The sequence below is a fragment of the Trichosurus vulpecula genome, chromosome 4, assembly GCF_011100635.1.
Source record: "Trichosurus vulpecula isolate mTriVul1 chromosome 4, mTriVul1.pri, whole genome shotgun sequence".
Classification (NCBI taxonomy): domain Eukaryota; kingdom Metazoa; phylum Chordata; class Mammalia; order Diprotodontia; family Phalangeridae; genus Trichosurus; species Trichosurus vulpecula.
In genome coordinates this window covers 385,108,098-385,131,680 of record NC_050576.1, presented here as the reverse complement: position 1 = coordinate 385,131,680, position 23,583 = coordinate 385,108,098, and the positions used below count along the sequence as shown (strand labels likewise).

General features: G+C 34.7%; 1 protein-coding gene across 1 annotated transcript in view; it reads right to left on the bottom strand.

The window, feature by feature from the left end:
* MYO16 (myosin XVI) overlaps nucleotides 1-23,583 on the bottom strand; it is a 675,300-nt gene that overhangs the window by 19,637 nt on the left and 632,080 nt on the right. Inside the window, exons 32-33 of the mRNA XM_036754583.1 lie at nucleotides 20,130-20,288; nucleotides 11,689-11,780 (exon numbers count right to left, since the gene is read on the bottom strand). Coding sequence (XP_036610478.1) covers nucleotides 11,689-11,780; nucleotides 20,130-20,288 — 251 coding nt within the window. The remainder of the gene's footprint in view (nucleotides 1-11,688; nucleotides 11,781-20,129; nucleotides 20,289-23,583) is intronic.

The window sequence follows — 23,583 nt, the reverse complement described above, 5'->3', positions numbered from 1 at the left end:
CAGTGATTAAAATAAACAGAAATTTACGTGACTATTTTTTTCTAAAAATAATTTAATTCATTGACGATTAAGCTAGTCAGGCTAAAATAAATTTTGATTTTGTGTGAGCATAGTCAAACCAGTCTTACAGAATAGTTTTTTTTTTAAAATAGAATTCACTCAAATAGCTTTTTGGGGCTTAGAAATGCCAAATAACCAGTTTAACTACATTTTCCCTCAGTGAAGAGGCCTGACCACACAAACACCATTACATCAACATTGTAAAAGGGAACTAAAAGTTCCTCTATTAAACTATCTGCTTGCCCAGAATTTTTCTTTCTCTAAAGTGAAAATATGACTACAACTCACTCCCCAAATTTCTAGTCATCTAGTCACACTTCCCAGGCAATGGCTTATCCTGATGTTTTCCTGTCCCTTTCCCTCCTACTATCATCCCAATTCAACCCTGCTCTTTTTTTTTCACTAGTCATTAAACTTCCTCCAGCATTCCTTACATTGTGCCTTTTGGAACTCCAATCATGATGCAGACGTTAATACATTCCCCTTCACCCTTGAACTCTTCTTTCTCCTAGACTCACTTCACTTCCTCCTATTAAATGAAAACTGGGCTTCCCCATGAGCATTCCACAGCCCTGAAAACTTTCTAATGTTAACCACTCTTTTACTCCTGGACCTGGAGACAAAGTTGACATGTTGTTTGTGCTACATTGGAATTTCCAGACCTTTGCTTGTTAGACCACGATGACCCAATCACCACTCTTTTGAAATCCAAGCCAATCTGAACATATTAGTGTCTCCTGATCTTTGTTATTGTCAGAAACCCAAACCTAGCATGCTTTTGGCAAATTATCCACAGTTTTGGCACTTGGCTGATAGCACTTTTCTCTGTTCCTTCTAATAAACATGGTGATAGTCATTTGAACATTATCAAAATTCTTTGAACTCTTCAATTTCTTTTTTTTAAATATTTATTTGGTATTTTATGAGCCCCTCAATTTCTAAGAGCTCCATCTTCAACTGTCCACCAGAAAAGTCATATCTTAGAGTGCACGGTCATTCAAAAATCCTCTACTCCCAAGATCCTAAGCTTTGAAATTCACTACTCTGAGAACTCTAGTGGACTCTTAACTTTTTACATTCTCTTGCTCCTATCATAATTGTCCTTTGTTCTTATACGGACCTTTGAATATGTAATTCATTGTTCTTCTTTCTCCTTACCTGTTAACACCTTTGTAGTCTCACTTACAGACAAATTCAACAATAATGTCTCTTCTACTATCCCAGACTCTCTAGACTCACTGATCTTCAAATATTCCTACCCTACTTATCTTTGACCCTGAGAAAATTCCTTTTAAATAATTCCTTTTATTTTTATCCTGAATTTAACATGCACCAAAACCCTCAATCATTCCCATATAAGTACTAGAACAGAAAAAGAATCTATATTAAACTGTGACTCTGAAATGTACAGCTTATTTTTCTTTTGAAATATATAATAAATTCAGTATATTGTTTTTCAAAGGTATTTTACTTGTTTCTATTTTTTCTAGCCTCTCTGTAATCTGTGCATGATGTAAAAAATACTTCAGTGACTTTCTTTTCTTTCTCTTTCTTTGGTTATCAAGTTTGTAGCCTTCCTCTTCCTCCTACCTCAACCCCAATTGGAGAAAATATTGTTATAACAAATTTGTGTAGTCAAGAAAAACAAATTACCATATCGGCAGTATCTGAAACTGTATGAATTATTTTGCAACTTGAGTCTATCACCTCTCTATCAGGAGGGGGTGACATGCTTCAACATCATTAGTCTGGGTGAACTCCTATCTGTTTTCTCTGATTTACCACCTGGGTGGCTGAATATTGCTGGAGGAAATTTGCAAACTGCTGGTTCAGTCCACACAAGTTTATGCTATATTCTCAACTGGTCTTTCATTGCTGCATAGCAATCACTTTAATTAATTTCCTATTGAGTCTCTATGATATCACACACCACAGCTGTATCCAACATATTTGTCCTCCAAGCCACTAAGATCATATCATTTTCTTACTCTCAATAAATGTCCTTCCTCCTTCTTTACTGAAAAGGTTATAGCAATCTGATGTGAACTCCTTCAACTTTCCCCTTCAACTCATTTAAATCATTCAAGAAACTTCCTCATCAGTCTCAGAAAGCAAATCTCTCCACCTGAGCCCTCAATCCCATTAATCAACAAGCATTTCCTTTAAGTCCTTGCTCCATTAATTATCTCCTTACTTATTCATCTTAAATATCAAAACATCTCCTCTTTTCCTGAATCCTTCTCCTCAGTATTCAAATATGCTCAAATTTCTGCAATCCTAAAAAAAGAAAGAAAACACCTTTCCTTAACCCTGCTACTATGCAAGCTGTCATCCTATTTATCTCCTCTGTATTATTAAACTTATCGAAAGCATAGCCTATAATTAAATGTTTTCAATTTCTCATCAGCCCCTCACTCTTCAAAAATTTTAAGACAACTGAGGCTTATGCACCAACACCTCTTTGTAAAGGCTGAAAAGGTAATATAATTCTAAGAACTTAACAAGATTCTTCAAATGAAGGTAAACATTCCTTAACAAGTGGCTACTTTGCTGTGAGGGCAGACACAAGGTAATTTCTCATGCTGGCTACTTTTACCTTTGAATGTATTTCATATTATTCTCGCTTAGTTTTCCCCTTACCTGAGACTGTCCACTGAGTGTGGACATGAGAGAACAAGCAAACAATGTGTTATACAATATTGCATGGGATTAAAAATGAAATAAGTAAAAAAAATGTAGACTATTTGGAAGACTCACATTTGAATATTATGAATATTTGCTACCAGAAGAAAGTAAGCAAGGTTTGAGCATGGCAAACACTGAACATCTCTCCCTCCCTCTCTCTCTCTCTCTGTCTCTCTCTCTATCTCTCTCTGTCTCTCTCTCTCTCTCTCTCACACACACACACACACACACACACACAAAATTAGTGAACAGACAGGAAATGAAATGGCTGCTAGCATGGTACTTTTTTCACCCCAAATCTACTTTCTGTATATAATTAGACAATTTACTATTTAAAGAAAGGCCAAAGTTTTCACCACACTTGATAAAATGATAAATATGAAAAGACAGTAGGGGAAAAATGTCAACTGACTCTTTAAATAAATTATTAATACAAAAAATAAAAAGATAAAGGTAATGCTATTGATTCTATTATCAATTCCTACAGATATTGAATTTATATAAAGCAATTGCCACAAATAGGAGGTCAAAAACCCTAGAAACGGCAGGAACAATCAATCACTTGCTATTATTTTTAGTGGAAAGGCATGAAAACAGCCAAAGGAAGCAGTGATATAGAACATAAAGTTAATTATCAAATATTTCAAGGGAAGGCAATGGAACAGCATGAACAGTATATCCTCACAAGAGAGAAAGAAGAGTGTTGGTAGAAAAAAATGTGGAAAGGTTGGCATCAGAAACAACAAAGTCAGACAACCTCAATTATTCATAAATGTAACTGTAAGGAGGAGACAAAAACAAAGGAACAGGGTTGTCAGTGTTTCTGTTTTCATAACAGATGACAATAGGACAACTACATTTGTACTCTAACACCTCAGTACCTTATGTACCATCAGAGGAAGAGAAAATTGTTCTCCAAAAAAAGAGATAAAGTCAGGAAGAACAGTTGGAGTAAAGCAAATACATAGAGAAGAAATTCACATTGGATGTAAAATAACTTAGAAAGCATGGAGAGATCAATTTTTAAAACATATGAAAGAAGGAAAAATAACAAATCATGGAATAAAATCTTGGATGATTTTTATTAGCTTCTCCATCATGAAGTTATGAGCAAAAGGAAAAAAAAAACTACTCACCAGTATCTCTACTATTTTCATAAAAATCTACAGATATCAATGATAACTTTGCTCAAAATAGGAGAAGGAGGAGGAGGAGGAGGAGGAGGAGGAGAAGAAGAAGAAGAAGAAGAAGAAGAAGAAGAAGAAGAAGAAGAAGAAGAAGAAGAAGAAGAAGAAGAAGAAGAAGAAGAAGAAGAAGAAGAAAGAAAGAAAGAAAGAAAAGAAAGAAAGAAAGAAAGAAAGAAAGAAAGAAGCAGAAGGACAAGGAGGAGGAGGAAGAAAAGGAAGAGGAGGAGGAAGAAGAGAAGGAGAAGAAAAAGGAGAAAGAAAAGGAAGAGGAAGTGAGTGAACATCAATATCACAATGAATCACTAATATGAGATGGCAGACAAATAAAGGAATGATGTCCGAGGGATAACATAGATAGCAATGGAGGTAAGAGTCATGGAGCCATCTCCTAAAGGGTGGAGAGTTAGAGGGAGTATCCATATTGATGAAATCATAGCTCTTTCTGAAGTAATGTAGTACAATTGAATCACACTTCACTAGAATTTGTTCTCATATTATTATCCACAGATATTTATTGAGCCTTACTTCATGTCCTTGTGCCATGTCCTACATGTGTTTTAAGGACAAAAATCAATCTTTTAGGAAATTGTCATGAATTCTTCAATCAGAAAAGCAGCAGTTGTGTTTCCAAATGTCCCAAACCAGTGCAAAGGCTTTAACCTAGACTCAGCCATTAAGGTAGATAGGGCTTCTCTCTTTTTTCTCTTGTAGAGAGTTTTATAAGTCAAAGTTTATGTACAATAGAATACACAATTTCCAAAAAGTGGGACTGGAATCTTTTGAAATTATAACCCTAAATTTAATGAATTTCTGCATCTGCTAGCTGTCTATACCACTTTAGTAAAAATATCTTATGGGAAAGTCACCCTGGGTCAATTAATTTGCTTATGTTTTCAACAGTAACCCTGGATTATATTGACAACTCAGGCTTATTGCTGGCCACCTTTCCTAATGCTGCATTTTGTTTGTTTCTAATTATTTCTTCAAAGTCAAGGTAAAAATTATGCTATCTTTTGAGGTGTGGGCTTTATTCTTTATTTGATGTCCTTGCAAAGTTAATAATAAATATTCTTCCTGCTACATCCTGGTCATTGACAATAATGTTAAATTACCTTAGGTCATGAACTACACAAACACCTCATTCTACTGGTCACTGTTGATACTTATTCTTTTCGCTAAACAATAGTCCTTCTGAATGAGAAGAGGGTGTGGCAGGCACATGCCAGTAGTCAAGCCTGCCAGGGGAATCTTTCTTCAGTCATTCCTATAGAGATCACAGTCTTTTGATTGCCTATTCTGCCATTTCTAAATCTTTGGCTTGAAATCACTAGACTAGAGGAACTCTCAAAGTCCACCCTCCCCAGGGAAGAGAAATGCAGAATACGATCCCTTGAATATCTGGCTAAATGGACCAAAATCCTAGAAACATAAATTTTACAGAGGAAGGAAAGTATTCAGATTTGGAGACTATCTTCCACTTTCTCTTGTAAGCTAATTGATATGCTCCATATTTTGCCTTGACAGAATCATAAAAGGGCCAGTTTCAAAATCACCAGGTGGTTTTCCAATGCTGGTGCCTATATTAGAGTACTATTTACCACCTGAATGAAGTGAAATTTGTTAATACCTGTTGCTCCTTGATGTCAGTTGTCCCTGCAACTGGGTGTTATGTCAGGAAATCATGGTTAACGGTTCTGAAGACATAAATTTGAATTAGATCTTTTTTGAATTTTGGTTTTCAACTAGTTATGAACTTATCTACATTCATTCCATCTCCTCAGTTCATTGCTACTATATGGAATTAAAACACAATTTTGATAAATTTAAGAAACATTGCACCAATTCACTTCAGTTAATGCAGCTTGGTAGAATGGGAAGGTCACTGAATTTTGAGTCAGACTACAGTTATCCTTTCCACATTGCTACTTTCCTCATCATGGTTTTGATATATTGCTGGTGGGCATCAGAAATTAATGGGAATTTTTTGGGAGTTTTGTGGATGCCATAGATGATATGTGAAGACAACATATGAAGGCCAGCAGATAACACAAAAATGTTTAGAAACCCAGAAATGCATAAAATATATGTATAGTATCGTATAGTATCAAGAAAAAGGAGAAGGAAATCTGTGAAGCCAGTAGACGTCTTCTCTGGTACAAAAGGAAGACCAAAAATTTTTTATGTAAATTTGCTAGATCAAGGGGGTGCCACACTTCTAACCCTGGCAATGTGGAAGGGATGATCACACATTACTCCTATCTCAAACCCTAACTGTATTATTTAGTTCCAGTATAATCTTTTACAAAAGTCCTTCTCCTTTCTGCAGCTTATTTTGTACAGCAGTAAAATAAGAGGATTGAAGAGAAGTGCTCTACCCCTTTAGCTCTAATATTCATTGGTTCTGGGGAAATCTACTTGCATTTCTATTTGTTTTGCCAGTATAATTTCTTTACAATGACATAATTGATTATTTTTTAGGTATTGTTGGATTTGTTTGGCTTTCTTTTTTTATAGACCAATACAGCCATGATTAATTGTAACCCAAATTGCTGTAAATCTCAATTAGTTATTGTTCTTTACTTGGCACTTTATATGGAGCATAGAATGTGAAAGCCAGAAGGGAACTTAGAGATAATCTAGTCCAATACCCAAATTTTACATGCGAAGAAACTGAGGCTATGAGAGGTAAAGTGATTTGTCCATAGTTATACAGCTAATAAATATCAGAGACAGGATTTGAATCTAGGCTTTCCTGAATTCAAATTAAGTAATCTGACCACTAAGCTACACTGCTTTTTTATTTTTAGTTCAACATCTATGTATGTTACAATGAGAGTGATGTACAGAATGATAAATCTTAGGGATCTAGAAAATGAATTATCACTAGAGATTATATTTAATATATTGTAGTTGAAATTCATTTATCAATGCATTAATTTAACAAAAAAATAGCTTTTGAGTGCAAGACACTAGACTAAGAATTAGAGGAAGAGGGACAAAATGAAAAACAATTCCTATTTTCAAGGGACATTACATGTGACTGAGATGAGAAGGGGTTTGGGATACAACATATAAGCAGTTAAATAAATGTGATATACTTTCAGCAAGGAGAAAACACTAAAAGGTAGGGGAATCAAGAAATGTTTCCTTTAGGTGTTGACTCCTGAGCCGAACCTTAAAGGAATCTAAGAATTCTAAGAGGCAGAAGTGAACAGGGAATGATTCTATGCATGCAGGTATTTCAGGCATACAAAGAATGGCACAGGAGTTTAAAACAGCATAAAAGTGAATATATATTTTACAATAATTTTCATCAAGAAATGATGTTAAGTCTGGTTATTTTTTAGTTAACCCCAAATAGAATGAAACAGCCTGTTCCTACCCTCATCAAATTATTATTAATTTCAGTTTCACCATATGAATTTATGTCTAGAGACATAAATTTTGAAAGATTTTACATTTTAAAATGTAATCAAAATTTCTGTCTTCGACCATCTCCTCAGTTTTCTAGTAATCTTCCACAAATGATAATTAGTAGCTTTTCTCTTATGATGATTAATTTCTTAAGTTACCAAACACTATAAATTTGAATTCAGCTAAGTTATTGGTAACTAGAGTATAATGTTTCATAAAAGAAAAAAAATTACACCAAGAAATTTAAAAAAAAATTAGCTTAAAGAACATGACCATCTCCCATTACAACTGTCACTATTTTAATAAAATCATCGGCAATTCATTTTATGTCTTCTTTCTTGTGTATACTCTATTAGGTCTTATGCTTGTTATGCAAATAAGGCATTGATATTGAATACTGATGCTCTGAAGCTTCTGACATGTGAAATATACTTTCCATTTCACATTCTCTATTTTTGCAGATTTCATGTAAGAAATATCTTTTCTCCTTTGTGTGGTTACCTTATTTCTTTTTTCTGTCATGTACTTTAAAATAGTCTTTAATTTTAATCCATTATTAAATGTCTTTATTGCCTTATTTTCTGTAACCTGCTGTATGTTTTTCTTTCACTATTAAACTCAGTAAGGTGTTTGGAGTAGTATATATGATGCACGTAAAGAAAGAAAGGACATTTTATGTTATTAAATACCTTGCAACACTTAATTTTGTTGATGTGTGATGTTACAAAAAGCCTTCTTTGATAGTCCAGTAAAACAAACCACAAAACAATTTGCTTCCTAATTCAGATCAATTTTCTATTGATTATTTTATGTCTTTCATTGGCGGCTGTACATTAGAAGGAGTAGGGGGTAGAACTATGTTTTATTACAGGCTTGACTGTTTGATTGCCACTTTTTTCATCAGACTATCACCATTTTTTTTCATTATTAATCTCTGAACATGACACATATTAATAATGAATTCTTATGCCCTTGTAAATGCAAAGTAAGGTCTGCACAAATTCTTTTTTTTTACTGGCATTCCATGATTAACTAAACAAAATGAAGAGTCAATGAAAATAAAGAAGTGTTTTGTAAGAAATATGAGGATAAATGCCCAGAGGGGGAAAAGAAAGGGATCATAGGTTCACAGGAGTCTTACTTACTGTGAGCTACAGACTGCTGAAAGCAATAAAATGGCCCAGTGGAGATGCTGAAGCTTAAATTGTAATGAAAATATAAGTAAGTTGTGCTCAAATGAAAAAAGAAAGCTTCTCATTTTTCATTGTCAAATGTGGGCTGCTAAGCAGATGTGTAACTAGTAATTTTCATGCTGAGGACAAAATATCAGAATTGTAGCCATCCCTTCTCCTATTCATAGCACCTCACTCCTAACTCACATATGCTTTCATTCTGTTTTTAGCCCACATGTTCTCTTGAGTGAGGCTACAAGGACAGAGTGGACTTCTGCTTGCTCCTCTGATTCAAATGAGGGTCATCAAAGCAAGGAAGTTGGTATATATGATGTCAAGTAACATTTTGGAGGTTGAGAGATTTGCACTGTATTCTCTTTTATGTTGTGATATTAGATAGTTTCCTGTTTTCCCCATTCCAATTCCACACTATATCTGTTAAGTATATTTTCGAGATTGTCACAGTCCTTGCCTCTTAGATTTTTAAAAAGAAATCTAATACTTTCTAATATTATGCCAATGGATTTTGTGGCAGGACGAATATTCAAGATTCTATGGAACATTGATGTTATTTGTGTCTAGTGCTGAAAACTTTACTATGGTTCAATATTTTCTTAAAAATTACACCCTATTAAGTTCCCTAGATAACTAATTTGATTCAATTCAATCCAACAATATATACTGAGTCCTTTCTCTGTGTAAGTCACTGTCCTAGGTGCTGGAATACAGAGGCAAATATGAAAAACAATCCTGACCCTCAAGAAACTTACTTTCTAACGGGCGAAGACAACAAATAAAAAGTAGCTGACAAAAGAGTCGAGGGGAAGAAGGTGCCTACTGTAGCATGGTGGCAAAGTCTAGCAGAGAAATGAAGCTTGGCTGTCCTGGGCCTATCCTCAAATGAAGGCCATAAGAAGAAAATTACCTTTAGAAGAAGGAGCCAATATAGTGGAGGGATGTCAAAGGGTGAGAAGACCCCAGAGACTGAGGGAAGCTCTAGGGTTAGAAGGGAGCTGAGTAATGGTGAAGAAATCCAGTAGGAGATGTAGAATCTGAGAAAATAAGGGACTTAGCACAGTCACAAGACTCCTAAGTCTTGTACTCTTTATGTTAAACCATATTCTCTTATGTCACCAACCTAAATAAAAATTTAGTCAGCAACTACATTAGGCTATTGAGAATTATCCTATGGCCTATATCCCTAGAAAAATTTATCAAGTTGTCACATGTCTAATTGAGTTTAAGTAAAGTCATTTTTGAAAACAAGGGACAAGCTATATGACCACACGAGATACCTTCTAATGATACATTCCATGATTTTTGACATGGTGAAAAATGACCAAGACTGTTTTTTATTTTCCTCACATATAACAATGCCTATACATTCTTATCTTCCTCTGAAGTATGACATTAAAATCAATGTCTTTGTTATTCAAAATATAAACTTATCTGTGGAGATATTTAGTTTTCAGTTTACAGAAAGCTTTAGAGCAAAACAGTTTATCAGTCAGGTTTCATGTTTTTTTTTTTTCCACGGAGATTCTGTTTATTCACGTTGGGAGAAACACCAAAGCAGAATAACTAAAAAGTAGCCAAACAAGCTCATATTAGCCCAGATGCATTGTCACATATGAGATAGATTCTGAAATGCTAGTGGTAATTAAAAGCATAATTTCAAATTTCTTCTTTAGCTTCTCAAGTAAGGAATGTATTTCATCATGTGAATGTTCACTTTTTGGAGGGAAGCAAATAAGCATGGCTTTCCATTTCCCCAAGCAGGGTTGTTGTAAATGACTGGAGGCCACCGCTTTATTTCAGATGACTATATTTGGAAACAAGCCCCCCACTTCAAATAGAAAGTGAAAAATGATTTCCGAATGACCTTTCTCTTTTGCTTATTAGTCATAGCCATGAAAGGTAAGAGTCAGTTATAAAGCAGCACATTTCATGCACCTTCTATCAAACTTCTCTATGACTACATTGTGATGCATGAAACCCTAGTAAGGAAGTTAAATGGTCTATCATTATGTTATTAAGTGCTGAAGTCAACCCTACAATAAAAATCACACCAGCGTTCATTGCAAGTAAGTACCCTTGTGAATTTATCTTACATGAAGCATCAGTAATGCCGAAAAGATAAAGTGCATGCATCTCTAAGGGATAGAGGAGAGATTAGCGACAATCTGTTACAACCAATCAGCATTTTCATTCTATCTTAGTGGCAATATTTCAGAGTATGTGATTTCTGAAGATTGCTTGTTGCAAGATTTATTTTTTAGGATTAAAATAATTGATTTTTTTTCTTTTACTCTTTCCTTTTAGTGTTACCTTGAAAAATCTAGGTACTACAGCTATGTGTACATGATGACAAATATATAGCTAAAGACAGAAAAATTCACAAAACGGTTGTATAAATTAGTTGAAACATCTGGATAACTGACCTTTTTGAATTAATTCTTAAAACTATATTGAACTTTGTAAAATATAAATTGAATCCTAATAAGAAATCCCTTATATAATAAATTGAATAGTTTTAAAAACCACAGAGTCTATGGAACTTTATTGCAAAACAAACATCAAATTTATTTCCAAATTCACTTTTCTTCTTTGAAGTTTATTGAAAAAAAAGGTTTCTCATCATCTCAGATACATAGAAAATGACTAAATCTTTACTTGATAGAATTCCTTGTTCTCTAAAAATAAAAAAAAATGAAACATTTTCTCCTGAATATTTTAGTTTTCTTTGCTAAGATGAAATGAATATTTAAGAACTAAAGTTTTAGGGATTATACATAAAACTTTTTTGGGAAAATATAATATAGAATAAGACCTGTTATTTCATTTTAAGCTAGTTGCATTTTGTCTAGAAATGACACTCAGACTCTGAGTGAAGATAAAATGTATTGATTCTTCATGCAACAGCTGAGATGAACTGATAGTCTACGATACTGTTGTTTCTACATTGTTCTTGTTTTGTGTCATGTTTTGTTTTATGAAAAGTGTATTGAGATAGAAAATAACAGCTTCATTATATCGCATAGCCTTAATAATAATCCTACATGACAATAATTTTTAAATACTGCAAAACCAATTATGCCCTAGAGGCAAATCATGATATAATGTCTTTTCTAACCCATGCGTTTCTATTTGACAATTGTGGACTGATTTACCTGACTGGTGTGGCTTTCCCTATGTCTCTGAATCGATGAGCTTGCCGTACCACTCACTGATAATTTTGAGTAGCCATCATCTTCTGGTAAACCTATTGATAATGAGACCAATAGTTAGATGGTTCTTCATACTCAATAGAAAAAATGAAACTTGCATATACATTCAAACAGATTTCATTAATGGGAATGGTCTTTATCAACAGCAAATATATACAAAATGACATAAAGTACTTGGCACTATGGAACGTATGTATTGATGGATAAACTTGCTTTAATAAGGGTACAAGGTGGCGAAATGCTAATAAAAAAACATAAATGAACAACTGTATACAATTGAACATATAAATGGCAGAGGGCAAAGACAGACTCTCCTAGTTTGAAAAAGAGGAAGAAGGGAAAAAAATTAGTGCAGCAGATAGAGCATCCGGCCTGGAATCAGGAAGACCTGACATCAAATCTGGCCTCCTGTATTTAGTATCTAGGTGACCCTGATTAAGTCACTTAACCTCTGTCTATTTCAGCTTTCTCATCTGTAAAATAGGTACAGTACTATCACTACCTCCCAGGGTTGTGGTGAGGATCAAATTAAATAATAATTGTAAAGTGCTTAGCACACTTCCTATGTGGGTGCTATACAATGTTAGCTATTATTATTATTATTATTATTATTATTATCATTAGTACAGTTGTAATTATTTTCCATGCACAGGTCAAAAATGTGTTGCTTGGGCAAAGAGGAAAGTGATAGCTAAGTTTATCCATCTTTTGTCGGGTAGCATGGGCCCCTAGCAGGTATTCAAAGAATGATGTGAGATGGTGTCTTGATAGGTTGCAGTAGTCTGAGGCCTGTCTTGGAGATGAGAAACTTTATTAAGGAAGCAAAAGGTACCCATTTGTTCATTCTAGGAATAATTTTCTTTTACTATTTACCATCATTCTAAGCAATCAAAACCTAAACATTGGCAAATTGGGCCATCTTTTGTCTCAGTTTTTACCCAGCCCTTAGTCATTGAATGGGTGTTGCCATAGACAAACTGGGACTTGAGAAAGACCTTAATTTAGAAAGGCCAACATCACCCACTGGATCCCAGGCCAGCCCCAGTTGGCTTCACATTTGTCTTGTTACTAGACTTTGATGACTCTGGAGGAGAGAGCTAGGATGAGGACTTTGCACAGCTCTGCCTCATTTAAATCCAATTCACATGCAAGTCAAGACATCACCTTTGTGATGTCATTGGTCCTCCTAGAGAAGGAAGGATGGACAACAACAACAGGGAGAATATCCTTGCAATTGTCCATTTATGAGTTAATAATACAATGAAAAGTCAGGGATGGAAGATGTGAAAGTTAGCATACAAAGGGAATCGCTTTTGAAGGGCTTAGTAAAAGAGGAGATTAATGGGTGTGATATAATGAGGTGTCATAAACTTTCAAGTGACCCAGGTAGTGAAGAAAAGATGCCTTGACTAATCAACATAGGAAAAAGGAGTAACTGCCAAATAGAAAGCATCTGACACAGAGCTGAATCATAAAGAATGGAACAATTTTATTCCAGCTTGAATAGATAGAATATATCCATACGTATACATACATACATATCTATATCTATTTATCCATCCATCTATCCATCCATCCATCTATCTATCTATCTATCTGTCTGTCTGTCTATCTATCTATCTATCCAACAAGAAGTCTTCAACTTGTGCGCAGGTAATGTCCCAAAAATTCATTTGTAAATAAAATATTTTGAACATGTTACATTTTCTCAACAGGTCTAAAGAGAATTCATTATCTTTACCTCTAAACCCAGCCCTCTTCCCAACTTTCCTGTTTCTATCCAGGACATCACCCTTGGCTATTTCCTTTGAACTAACCTGGTTGAGCTGCTAGGTGATACAGAAGATAGAGCATTGTTCAGGAAGCACTGAATTAGAATTCTGCCTTAGACATTTACTTAAAATGGGGATAACAATGACATCTACCTCACATGATCAAATTTATAATATTTGTAAAGCATCACATAAATTGTATTACTACTACTACTACTGCTGCTGCTGCTGCTGCTGCTACTGCTACTACTACTACAACTACCACGACTACTACTACTATTACCTTCTCTTTTTTAATTTTTTAAATTTTAAATTTTTAGTTTTTTACTTTTTTATTACCTTCTCTTATCTTCAGTTTCCTCATCTGTGAATGGGGATAATGACCTATCCAATAGGGTGATGTAGGGTTAATGGAATATGAAGATCTTTGCTGTTCATTAATAGGCCTATGTGACTTACATGTGTTCCCTTTTTCTCCTTGGAACAGCGGCCATCTTCCCAGGTTTGGGGGTACACATGTTATTTTACCTCACCAATCATGCATGTTTTGCTCCTCTGAACTCTGGCCTAGTTCACAGCTGTGATACGTCCTATGCCACGTTACATAGAGCCAGCTAGGCATGTAAGCTCTCACGCTTTTCAGCGCTACTTATGTGGGCTGTCATGCCTTTCTGCGCTGAGCCAATCAGATGCCGAGTCTATGTTTGAAAACTATATATACATCCTGGAAGATTGATACTGGGGGAAGGAACTCACTAGGGGCAGTTACTCACTGGAGGGGAACTCACTGGAGGGGAATCCTCCCATGGAAAGGAAGCTTAGCTTAAGCTAGTAGGTGTTATCAAGGAGCCTTCAGGCTGTGAAAGAGAACCAAGATGGAATGTTTCTGTTGCTCTGTTGAGCTTTGTTTTCCTGTATTTCTACAGTGATGTTTTGTCTGGTCTTAGTGTGTAGAATAAATGTTAGACTGATTTAATTTTAGTGAAGAGTGCTTATTGTTATATGCAATTCGAATCTTAAAATATATATATACGTATTGTAGTAGTTGCTCCTGTCGCATTAGCAACACAGGTGAATATGCACAAACATAACATACACACATACATATATACACATATGGCCAAAGCTTAAAACTGTAATGACTTCTGGAATACTCTGAGGATGTGATCAGATATATCATGCAGTTAGTTAGTATTATCTAGACTGTTCCATCTCTCTAGTTGCCTTCTCATTCTGGAGATACTTCTACCCCTATAGGACCAGAAAGTCCATTAAAGTAAATGCCAGGACACAACATGGCTCATTTTTCTCCTTACTTTAATCCTGATTATCTACATTTTTCCAGCACCAAACTCCATTTTACATGTTGCCTTCTCCCATTAGAGTCTAGGCTCCTAGAATGTCAGGACTGTCTTTTTGCTTGTGTTTATATTTCTAGTGCCTAGCATTGTGCCTGGCACATTGTTTAAGTGCATAATCAATCCTTTATTTATCATCATAAATGTATATGTATATACATACATATACACACACATATATTTCACTCTGTAAATGTTAAAACATGATAGAAATGGCAACAAATATTATTTCTTGTTCTTGCACTATATTTTATATTTATGGTTATGTTTGTATTTGTGTTATTTCTTCTCCTAGATCACAAATTCCATGAGGAAAAGGACCATCCCTTATTTGTCTTTGCATCTAACACATTGTCTGGCACCATGTTTATGGGGCATGATGGTACCTTCTTGCATCTGATGCCACCTGGCTTCGAACTGTCTATCCTTCGAACCATTGACTTTTTCAAACCTCCGTACTTGTAGCTTTTTCCTGTTTCTGTGTTTTCAGAGATAGATTGAAATCTGTAACCTGATAGATCTATTCTAGGTCAGGTACATTCTCAACAAAAGAACACTGGACTAGAAACTATGTGACATTCTTTCTAGTCCCAGCACTGTATTTAATTAGCTGTATGATTTTGGAATGGTCTGGGACTTATTTTTTTCCCTCTTCTAAATAAATGGAAGAATTAATTTTTAAAGTCCACTCCAGATATAAAAAATAAATGATACTATGATTTTGTATATGCAAAGTATGCATTGACTATGTAAGATTTGTTTGTGCATGTGGGGTATCTAGATATGACTCACGGAGAAATGGATAGATAGCTCTGGAATTTTGCTCACCCCTCTCTGAGGGAGACTGATTCCTGCCTCATAGAGGAGAATATGGCAGTCAGTCTCAGGGCCCTTTCTGCTCCCTTTCAGGGAAGAATCAAAGGCTCCCTTTGAGAGAGGTGGGCAAAATTCTAGAGATAACTATCCACATCTTCCTGTAAACCACATTTAGACACCCCATATGGATAGGCACCGTAAAGCAATGGAAAAATTCAAGGTAGAAAGAAGTAGGATATGCTGTAGTGTATAATGAACAATGATTTACATGTGAGAAATGGCATAAAAGTAGGAGTAGGTGGGTAAATGTTTACCACCCTGCTCTTCAGAAGGAAAAATATTCATAGGAAACACCTTTAGTTTGTACTATTAACATTTTCTCCACAACTTTCTTAAGTTAAAAAAAATCAGCAAAGCAATAAACCAAGCCCTGGTTTGTAGTGTTTGCTGAGTATAAATGCTCATGCTGACAATGTGGCAATTGGCTCTTGAGAGCCAGTTTGAGCTGGTTCTAGCACACACCTCTATAAGAGACATCAAGGACATACACAATTTGAAGAGGAGGTGGGTCAGTTATGTGAAAAGAGGAAAGAAAAGCAAGCACATGGGAAACCTGAGTGCTACACTAGGCTACCCCAAATAGAAAGACGACCAGAGATAGACTGTCAGTACATTCCAAAGATGCTGTGTGGAAGATTTACAGAATGACACAAATGAGAATCACTCAAAATGAAAATGCATGGAAGGGTTTCAATCTGCACTATATGAAAGGAATACTCATGACAATGAGACTGCAGCTCCATCATAGTATCAAGCTACATTTAAATACACATCATACTTATATAAAGATGTAAATATTTGTAGACATGTATGCACACACATACTACAAATGAGGTTGGTGAATAAGAGTTGCCAAATCCTAGGCACCTAAAGTGTACCCATTCTATTAAATATTTAAGTAGCTGAATGGGTAAAATGAACTGAACTTTAAGCAAGCAGCTTTCTCCCAACATAATTCATACAAAAAAAATCTGAATTCCAGTATTAGAATTTATATATATATATTTGTATATATACATATGAATTAGAATTCTAGCAAATATTAGAATTAGAGAAACCTTGTGTTCACAAGTGAAGTGAAGGTGTGTATATGTTCAGTTTTTGTGCACAGTGGGTGCTTAATAGATATTTACTGAATTGAATTCCAAATCACTTAAATCATTTATAATCACATAATATTTTCCCTTAGTCCTTCCCTTCTAGAATCTAATATTTCATCATATGAGAAAATAGTGTGAATTGAAGATAAGCACCATATATTAAATAATAGTATCACAAAGAACATACAACCCTTCATAAACCATATGCAATTAAATTAACTATAATAACCTCCCAAGTCCTTTCTCCTTTCTCCATTAAAGCTCGGCAATTAAAAAAAGTATCCATCAAGCATAAATACGGCAGGATATCACACTGTACAATCATTATTTGGAATGTTTTGTCATCTTTGTGTCAACATTGCCCCACAAATTTAAAAATTAAAATTATATATAGTATCTTATATGAATAGCATGTTAATACTAACAGTGCATTAACATGAATAAAATGTTTCTTTAATATAATGATAAATAATAATAAGTCCTAGGAATAAGTAAGCATATAAAACTCCAAGCTAGTGTTTTCCTCAGTAAATTGATACAATTAAAATAAGTGATAGTTGCAATTATCTATATCCAACCATAGTTCAGTAAATAAAAACATAAAAATTTCTTCTGGGAAACAGGTGACATGCAACTTTGACATTCAAAAGAATGTTTCCTGGAAAATGCTATTTCCGATTCAATTAGAACTTTAAATTATTTTCCACATATTTATATTTCCAATTTCATTTCTTTTTAAAGTACCATGCACTTTAAATTGTAAATTAGCAGTTCATGCTAAAAATAACCTTGCAAGTTACCATGAAACTGTATACCTTAGGGAAAAAATGGACTCTGTCCATATTTTAAGGCACTAATAAAAAAAAAAGCTTTTTGTTTTTGTGTTTTTTGTGATTAAATATGTTATTTAGTTGTTTGTATGTTCAATAGTTATTTACTGGTCTACTAAATTTTGGCACAGTTAAGGTTGCACACAGAGAGAAGTTTAACACATACACAAACATTTGCTCCACTTACAAAAAAGGGTTGCTGTCAAGTCCTTTGTAAGCTGTAAATTACTACAGAAGTGTGAGTTGTTATTTAATCTATCAATGAGCATTTATTCAGGAGCAAGACATCACCTGCTCTCACAAAATTTATGTAGTATATCCACACCTCTATGTAAAATAAATTTTATTCTAAAATATACCAAAATAGGCCAGATAAATTACAAACAACTTTAACTCACACAGATGAAGAAATCTTTGAACTTTGAGAAGAGTTCCTAGTCAAATTCTGATGGGAGGATGATGGATGATCCCACCATATGGACCCCATTTTGGATGCTACAATTCTTCAGAAGAGGTAAACAAATATTGATAGCATCACAGATGTGTCTTCCTATGATTCTGGGAATCTCTGACCCATGACAGTCTTCACTAGGAAGGTTTTATGGCAATGAAATCACAGTCTAGAAAAATTAGTTACAATAAAAATAAAAACAATAGTAACACGTAATTTATATGAAACTTTAAATTGTGCCAAGTGCTTTAAATGCATTGTCTCCCTCGATCCTTATTAAAACTGTGAAATAGGTGTTATTATCCCCATTTCATATATAAGGAAACTGAAAATCAGAGAAGTATCTTTTCTAGAGTCACAGAGCTATAATCAATCAGCATTCAACTTACCAACCAACAAGCATTATTCAATCTTTACTAAAAGTGGTACACTGTCATGCTGTTATGCTTTGTGGGGTGTGTGCTTGTGTGTGCGTGTCTATGTCTGTGTCTGTGTGTTTATGCATTTCTATTTTCTGGGATATTACACATAAAATGCAGCTAGGCAACCTCGGGATGAAGGGGACAATATAAAGAGAAAAACTGTACAATTTCACTAAGATTCCAGACTGGCAGCAGCACTAGATGGAAACATAGCCTCTAACTGTGACACAGCAATAATCTATTTGGAAGCTAGGTTAGCCAGCATTTTTTTATTTTTGTTGTATTAGTATTTGTTCTCTAAATGTTTCACCAGATTTCTTTGTAAATAAGATCAAAACCCAGTTGAAATATTTTTTTCTTTTGAATATAAAAACTTTTAAGATGTTTTCTATGATACTTTATACTTAAAGAGAATTCCCATTCATGATAGCAAAGGATAAGCCTTATTTTTTAAAAAAATGATTCTGTATTTGCTTAAGTGAGTAATGTATAAATCTAGGTTTCTGAGCTTAGAAGCAGACTGCTTAGTAAAAGGCAGGACTTTGTAGCCTGACATTCTCAAGGATCATATTTTTAGCTTTGAATTTCATGTTGTCTATTCCATGAAGTTACCAGTTTGATCAGTAGGTAAATTTTTAAAAAGTGAGTCTCTAGACTTGATCTAGGCAGCTTTCTCTTTAGTCCTCTTTTCAAATGTCACTGCTTTTGAATCCTCTTTTAGACAAAGATGGATGCACAAATCTCTGAGAAATTAAGGATCTCAAAAATATCAGTACCTTGCCTTTCTCCTTTTTTTAGTGGTAATAGAGTGAGAGTAGGCATGGAAAAGAGATATTGGAACATATTTGAATAAACAAAATATATTTAATTCACAACATCATCGTGGATCTTAATATTCCTGTTTTTTTCAGTTATAATTTTTTTTGCTTGTTTCCTGGATATGTGATTTTATGGGTGGAAGAATCTCCTTCACTGACAGAGATTAGAAACCCATCTATCACTTAGTCTTATAGAGTTGTCTGACATGGAAACACTGAAAGGTAAGTGGCTCTCCAAAGGTTACAGAATGTCAGAGGAAGGACTTAAACTCACATCTTTCTGACCCCTAGGCCAACCCTGTGTGTATGCTTTCTCTCATACATTACTTAACACCTCAGAAAGGAGAGACTTGAAGGACCTTAGAGAGATACACAAAATACACTCAGAAATATCGTGAGCCATAATCATCATCTAAAAATTACTTTCATCTTTTTTTTCAGTGCATTTAAAAAATGTACATTTCTTTTTGGTCACAGATTCTTCAGCTATTATATTGCATAACATCAATGGGGTGGAGAAATGACCATAAGGAATGCCAAATGTTTTCAATTTTAGCTTCCTCAGTATAGGCAATTCCTAACGATCAGTTTTTGCTCTAGTGAAATCTGTCAATCTCCATTCCATTAGTTAGTTTTAAAAGAAGACTAGTTAGTGCCTTGAAAAAATAGCATTGCTAATATCATTAAAAGCACGTGCAGGCTTACCAATTCAGTGTTTTACCTTCTGAAAAAAAGTTTAGGATCAAGCATTACTTACCATTTGAGAGTGAATTTCCATTTTCAGAAGTTATGGAGCTGGACATTGAATTACATAACTGAGTTCCATGGTTGTTTGCATTTCTGTCTTGGGTTTCTGATCCACCCTCTGATATATTAGGGTCATCTCTGCTGGTTAAGTTCAGGTTGGTTTCAAAACCTAAGACAAGAAATGACACATTATAAAAATTTTTAAATAAAAATAATAAGAATACTTATCCTCAATTTAAATATTAATTATAAATGAAAACCCTAGATAAAAAATGGCTGACTCATAGATGAGAGATGGCAAGAGGGATGATTCAAAGAACATTGAATTGGAGGCAGAGGACTGATATGCTCCTTCTGTTACTGCTTATATGACCCTGTATGTATCCCTGTACATGTCCCTTAAATTTTCTTGGACTCAGTTTTCTCATCTATAAAATGAAGTGGGTGAACTAGATGACCTCTCACAGGCATGCTAGAGCCAGCTGGTACTGGCTCATAAAAACCAATTGTTAAATTTTCAATGTGAGCATATTTACACCTTGAAAATTGACAAACACTGCAAATCAAAGCTTGATTTATTGTTTCATTGATAGCCTAGACTTCAGAAAGGTCAGATGGAGAAAATATCAATAATGCAGATTAAACTTAAAGGTATGTTGAATATATGTATATATACACATATATGCAGGTATGTATGTATGGCTATATAGCGCCAATGTGATATTCACAGCACCAATGGTGGCTGCGAATATGCTGGTGTAGTTCTGAATTGCAAAATATAACAGACTCTCCATATGGAAGACAGAACCAAAACATTTATTCAAACACCAGAAAGTGAAATCTCAACACCAGGAAGCCGAATCCATCACAGCAACAAAGAAAGCTATACACAATAGCAATGCAGGGGCACTGCCATCCCGAAGCCTTCCCCTTGCTGGGTCCTTCCTACAAATGAACATTCACAGATAGCTGCTGGCTTGCCTGCTTCCTCTCTCTCCCTCAGCTCTAACTGTTCTGACCAACTTCTTCCATTCTGCTCCATCCTTTCTGCTCCACCCTTCCTGTTCTACCCATTCAGCAAGCTCATGTGACTTAGATTTCCATGTGACTTACGCAGGTCACATGCGCCTATTAAAGGATGGGAAAGATCTTCCCATTAAGCAAAAAATACATTAACAATACAGTATATTTTGGAAAACTGGTTGTTAATCATTGACCACCACACCCCTGCTTCCCTATCTAGAGTTACACTCCAGATACATTTAAATTTCACAAAGTATTTGACATATATTATTTCGTGACATATTTGGTAAATCATCAACTTGATAATCCTGATTTTAAAATAGAGGAAACTGAGGACCAAAAAGCTGAATCAATTTGGCAATGTCATACAGCTCCTAATGGCAAGGCTGGAACTTGAACCTAACTTTTCTGACCTCAAACATTCGCAAAATTTTGATTTGGCTAGAAAAACAAAGTGATTCTTCATACCTTCCTCTGGTGGTCACTGGGATATGTAGATTGGAGTATTGTAACCAGTCCCACCAAAAGAAAATATTTGAGAAATTCAATACAAAAACCAAAAGCCCAACATCTACATGTAAATACGCTAACAGGTAGGTCTCTTCCACCCCTTTCCTTTTTAAGTTTTGTATCTATGGATCTTACGTAAGAGGTGCTTTGTGATGTTCAGTGACCTTCTCTAGTACATTTCATCAAAACAAAGGTAGTCTCTGACAGAGATCCTTTAGGTCTTTAACACCTGTGAGTTTTTAATAATTTTTTTCTTCTTTTGTTTTGGCAGAATAATAACTGCTTTCCTCTTCCACTGACTTGAATTGTTTTTAGAAAAGGAAAAAAATGAACCTCAGCAGAATTTGATGAACAAAACATCTCAGGTTTGTATTAATGGCGGATTATAACATGCAACTATATATTGTAGATACAAGCTAAATTTTTATCTAGAGGGAGACTTTCTGTGATTCATAGCAAACAAGGATCAGTGTTCACCAATTAATTCAATTAAGAACATTTATTAAGCACTTACTAAATGTAGAATCAGTCTAGCTTAATGGATAGATGTCTGGTTTTAGAGTCAAGGAAACCAGTGCTCAAATCCTATTTCTTACATTAACTGGCTATGTGACACTGGGAAAGTTACTTAATTTCTGTGTTCCTTATAGATAAATTTGATTTGTTGATTGGGATTTCCTTCTCTTGGTGATATCACCACTTCTTCATATATTTTTCACATTGAGTATTAGGCAAATTTGTCCCTTCCCATACACAGAAAAATGAACGCATAGGAGAAAGTGAATAAGGAAAATAAGAGATCACCGTATGTTAGGAAATTTTCAGGAAGAAGAATTCATACACCTTTTGTATCTGAGAACTCTTCATTGATGGGGTTGCAACAGAATCATGTGAAAAGAAGCTATAAAGGTGATAGACCAAAGATGATTGAGATAGGGTTAGTGGATGATAGATTACTTCAAGTATTGGAACAGCTCTTATGTGGAAAAGGAATTGGACTTTTTCTGCTTAGTTCCAAAGGAAAGATCTAGGAATAATGGATAGAAGTTGCAAAGAGGAAGATTTAGACTTGATGAAAGTTAAAACAAACAACCTAACAATTAGAGTTGTGCAAAAGAGGAAAGAACTATCCCTGTAGATATTTCTCCTCACTTGTGTTCCAGTAAAGGGTGGTTGACCAATCTGGAGGATACCAAAGAATAAATTCTTAGATATGAGTTGGATGAGATGGGCTTTGGGTGCCATTTGATTTCTGAGTTTCTGTAATACCTACAATAGATGGACTATCTGATTAAAAATGTCATTTTGAAGGATAACAAATGGTAACTTGGATGACTGAATATTTTATGGACTGTGCCATCAGTAATTAAATAGATTTGGCAATAAAAAAGAAATAGATCTAAATATGAAGATAAACAAATATTAAAATAACATCAATTGGTTATAACACTATTTTTGCTATTACTTTATTGAAATTTATGAGAGAACTAACATAATCCATCAAAATATTACAAATGAATTAATTATATTTCAATTTTATTAAGTATGGGTTATTATTTATCTTTTCTTAAAGCACATGTGTGAATAAGTCACTTCCCTTTTCAAAACATACCATTGGCTCCCTAGCATCTCTAAGATAAAATACGACCTCTTCATTTTGGCATTTAAAACTCCTCACAATCTGCCTTTCTACAATCTGCCTTATTATACATTAGTTTGTAATGCCAACCTCTAATTAAAGATCTTTCTTGCCCATTCAATAGGCCTCAGGTGGGGCTATTTAAGGGAGGCTTGATTAGAGGTTTGTTTGCAGGTAGACCTACATCCTTCACTTACTAGGCGCTAAGGCCCAGGCCTACACCCTTTTGCTGATTGGGCAAGAAGCCCTTGGGCCCTAGAAAGAGTATATATACCCAAAGTGTACACACACA